General features: G+C 47.4%; 1 protein-coding gene across 2 annotated transcripts; it reads left to right on the top strand.

Annotated features, from left to right (window-relative positions):
* The first annotated feature begins 509 nt into the window (after positions 1-509).
* Positions 510-3414, top strand: Tomm5 (translocase of outer mitochondrial membrane 5). Of its 2 annotated transcripts, NM_001134646.1 has the most exons (3): positions 510-710; positions 1735-1784; positions 2979-3414. In NM_001134646.1, exons 1-3 carry the CDS (start codon positions 590-592, stop codon positions 2991-2993), a joined length of 186 nt encoding a protein of 61 aa, NP_001128118.1. In that variant the 5' UTR covers positions 510-589; the 3' UTR covers positions 2994-3414. The 2 variants fall into 2 exon arrangements, with proteins under 2 accessions (NP_001128118.1, NP_001093145.1); NM_001099675.1 differs by lacking the exon at positions 1735-1784.
* Positions 3415-4412: the final 998 nt, after the last annotated feature.

The raw sequence follows: 4412 nt of genomic DNA, 5'->3' as shown, positions 1-4412 counted from the left end.
TCCCTCCTCTAGGTTCCAGCTTGAACTCCAGTGCTGGCCTCCCTGGATAACGTTAACAGGTTAGGTGAAACACTTTCCTTCCTAAGTTATTTTGGTGGTGTTTATCACAACAGCAACACTATCCAGGGCTTCATGCATCCTAAGAAAACGATTTGGCAAACGAACTTCATTCCCAACTAAGTTGTTTTAAATTTCAAACCTAGGAAGGACAGACTAAAATGTGCATTTCACGAAGTACTGTCTTAGATTCTTCATAAATGTTATTATTATTTATAATGATATTTTTGCACACACCTCCCTACTTTACAGCATAAAACAACTTTACAGGTGGCACTCTCCCGGCTAGGGACCAAAACACAGTCCAGATCCACCCAAGGCTCAGAGACTTAAGGCGGCGGCCGCCCCCTTCAGGTCTCTTTGCTTCAGACACAAGAAGACAGGATGAAATTTTCCCCTCACAGGTTCCCGTCACAGGACAGAAACAAGGGGTGGGACAGGAAGTGGAGCCTGGCTAAGTTCCGGGTGCAGGGCGGCCACTGGAGGAGAGCAAGCTGCTGCTCTCGCAAGCTTTGGAGGCAGAGCCGCCGCAATGTTCCGGATCGAGGGTCTCGCGCCCAAGTTGGACCCGGAGGAGATGAAGCGGAAGATGCGTGAGGATGTGGTCTCCTCCATTCGGAACTTCCTCATCTACGTGGCCCTGCTGCGAGTCAGTGAGTGTCCTTCTGGGCTGTGACCGTGAGGCCACGCGTCCACACCCAACCCTGCACGCGGTCGTGGGGCCTTGAGCTGAGCATCCTGGGGAGAGTGGGGTGCTTGCACGTCCAGGACTGCCCAACTGCGCACACTCTGGGGGTCTGCGGGTCCTGGGGATGTGCCCAGTGCACGTGGTGGCGGAGGACGCGTGGTTAAGTCACCTTTGCTCGCCCAACGTTTGTGCTTAAGAAGCTCCCACGTGTTATCCTCGGAGCAATACCCTCGTTTTGCAAACCTAGAAACGGTCCCCGGAAGGTGGCTGACCCAAGGTCATTTGGCCGTTCAGAGAACGAATACAATTCCGGCTGAGCTCTTAATAAGGTAGCAGGCGCTTTCTCTCTCTGCTTGCCTTTGAAGTACAAGAGATTAGCTTTCTTTATGTTTGTTTGTACAGAGGGTGAAGTAAATAATTGGTTTTTCTTGGAGAATCTCTGAAGCGTTTGATCTCAACATTAACAAAAGTTGCTTGATCTGTGCCACCTCACCCCAAGTGAGAGCTTGAGTTCATAGGACACATACTCAAGGTTAAAGCCATACTGTCAATTTAAAAGTCAGGGGCTGGCTAGGTGGCTCACTGAGTTGCCTGAGCCGGATCCACACGTGGTGGCAGGAGAGAACCAGTTTCCAGAAGTTGTACTCTGACCTCCACACCTGTACCACTTCTTCCTATTGTCCAGTGCTTGCTTGCCTGTGGGAGTCTTCTGGGCAGGGAGAGGCAGGAGCGATTCAAATAATTGAAGAACATACCAACATTTTTAGAAGACTGGAGTTAAGGCCTCCCTCATTTGGGTGCCTCTTTTGCTGTACTCTCTGTATTGCTGGCTCCTCCAGGACAGGACATCTTGGGGGAAATGGAAGCACCCAAAACATCCTGCTTACCCTTTAAACTTTAGCTTTCCCATCCTTCTCTTATAGGCAAGAGCTCTCAAGGAAATGTTAGCTTAGTGCACTGATTTATTCTATTTAATGATTTTTATTTAGAACCGGGCATGGTAGCACACACTTTTAATCCCAGCACTCAGAAGGCAGAGGTAGGTGGATCTCAATGATTTTTTTTTTTTTTTTTTTTTTTAAAGACCAGCCTGGTCTGCAAATGGAGTTCCAGGACAGACAGGGCGGTTACACAGAGAAATCTGTCTTGAAACAAGAGACTTTTGTTATGTGTTTTTCTGCTTGTCTATATGTGAACCACGTGCCTGCAGTCCAGAAGGGGGCGTTGGAATCCCTGGAACTGGAGTCAAGCTGGCCATTAATTGTAAGCTGCCAGGGATGGCTGGATGGCTGGGCTGCTGGGATCTGAACTCAGGTCCTCCTGATTGACCGCAGACACTCTGAACTGCTGAGTCATCTCTATCTCAGCAACGCCACTTGGGTATTCCAGACAGCTCTGTGCACATCATTTATCACATCAGCACAGTAACTGGTGTGATCTGAAGGGCATAGGTGACAGAGTCATAGAGAAACCAGAGTAGGTGTCTGTTCCTCTGCTTGCCTTACACACACACACACACACACACACACACACACACACACACCTCCTAGCCCCTGTTCTCCCAGCATTGGTAATGAAGCCTAATGCCCATTTGATTCCTCTTGCATTTCGTCTTGTTTGGGTTAAAAAGGAATCTGCTCCACCTCCCACCCCCCTCAAGTATACCTTGGGGGTAAAGTCCTTGCCTGGCCCGTGCAAGACCTGGATTTAACTTCCTGTAGTGCAAAATAGGTCAAAGATGCCCACAGTGAAGGGCTGTTGGGGTTACGTACAGCCCTGGAGGAAAGATGCCGGAGTGTGAGGTTGCTTGCTCTTTGTGTGCGATGGTTATTGAGTGACATGGGGGTGGGCAGCTTTGCAAAGCAGCGGATCCCTTCTTGTGGTCAGACACAATTGTTGGATAACAATTTGGAAGTTTCTAGAATCATATTTCATAAAGTCAGTGACATCCACCATCGCCACCACCACCACCATTATAACTGTGCAGTATGGCCTGAGGACTTGTAGAATAAAACCTAATTCAGGGGCTGGAGAGATGGCTCAGTGGTTAAGAGCACCAACTGCTCTTCCAAAGGTCCTGAGTTCAAATCCCAGCAACCACATGGTGGCTCACAACCATCCGTAATGAGATCTGATGCCCTCTTCTGGGGTGTCTGAAGACAGCTACAGTGTACTTATGTATAATAATAAATAAATCTTTAAAAAAAAACCTAATCCCGGGTTTTTCTTTCAGCTCCATATATCTTAAAGAAGCTGGATAGCATCTGAGGACGGGCAGTCAGGTGGATGCATGGCATGAAGACCTGGTGACGGCTTCTCCTCCTGTCTGCAGCTGAATTGGCCCAGAAAGGTGTAAGGCTGATTAAACGGACATATAAACTACTTGTTGAGAACAAGTAGGACTTTGAGAACTGACCTCCATAGCTGAAATATAAAGCCACTTGGGAAGTGCAAAAAGATGTCTTGTGTTCATGGTGCCCTTAGGCCCATGAACTCCACCCCTGTGAGTGTTGATGGAGTGGTTAATAATGTCAGGCTCTAAGGGGAGTCATTTCTGTTTACCACTTCTGTTCAAAGTGTTATTTGTGAAGTCTGTTTGGAAGTCAGCATACACCCACAATGACATTTAAGCACAGTCTATATTTTTAATAAACATTCTGATGAAGAAAGCGTGGTTTTGTGTTTTTAATCCCACTTTGGTCATGGCCATCCTTGGTGGGACTGTTACAGCACTGCGACTATTGCTCCTGGAGTTTGGTTTGAGCTTGAGAATCTGTTAATCCTGCTATGTGGAATTATGCTTCTTGGCCAAAGTCTTCATGAACTGCAGATGACTGACTGCTTAGTGCTAGAAATACAAAGACCATGAAAGTGGGGAAGGGGAGGCTGCATTTTAAACTCCAATAGTTCTCTAAGAGTGTTGGCTGAAGAGGGCTATCAGTTCTCCAGAGCAACTATCCATGCTCCCCTCTGTTTGGCTAATGTATATGGGTTTTGTTTCATTTGTAAGATTGTTTCTATTTGATGTCTATATGTGTCTGCCTGCTTGTATGTATATGTACCACGTGGGTGTTTGTTGCTAATGGAGACCAGAGGAGGGCATTGGATTCTCTGACATCGGATGCTGGGCCTCCTGCGAGGGCAACAACCGACCCGTCTCTCCAGCAACACCAGTGTATCTTGTAACATGATGGTGCTGTTGTTATTCTTTGTACCCCTCGTGTGGATGTTTGTTTCTTGTCACCTGTCTTCCTGTGTGCACCTAGTGCGGTTTTGGGTAGACCGGTGGTTTTCTTTCCCTACATAGTCCTATCATCTCCTAGATTTTATTTCCCTATGAACTTCCCACTAAATTAACTTTTCACTGAATACCAAAATGCATCATTTGCTTTGGTCAGTCACTGCATCTTCTCGCCTTGCTGAGGGAGTGTTCCCTGGAGCCTCTGCTGGTCCCTCTGGACTGTGTGTCTGTCACCTGGGAACGGTGTTTTCCTACCCTTGGTGTTGTTTGTTTTCCTGGGGCCCTGACTGGTGGCATAGGAAGTAGACATTTTTAGACCTCACTGGTCTGGAAGTGGCTTGCTCTCTGGTCACATGATTAAATCTCTGCTGAAGTTAGAGTTCTGGTTGGAATCCTCACCCTCCAGGGTTTTAAGACATTATGATG

This window comes from Mus musculus, chromosome 4 (genome assembly GCF_000001635.26).
Source record: "Mus musculus strain C57BL/6J chromosome 4, GRCm38.p6 C57BL/6J".
Lineage (NCBI taxonomy): Eukaryota > Metazoa > Chordata > Mammalia > Rodentia > Muridae > Mus > Mus musculus.
This window is presented reverse-complemented; position numbering and strand designations above follow the sequence as displayed.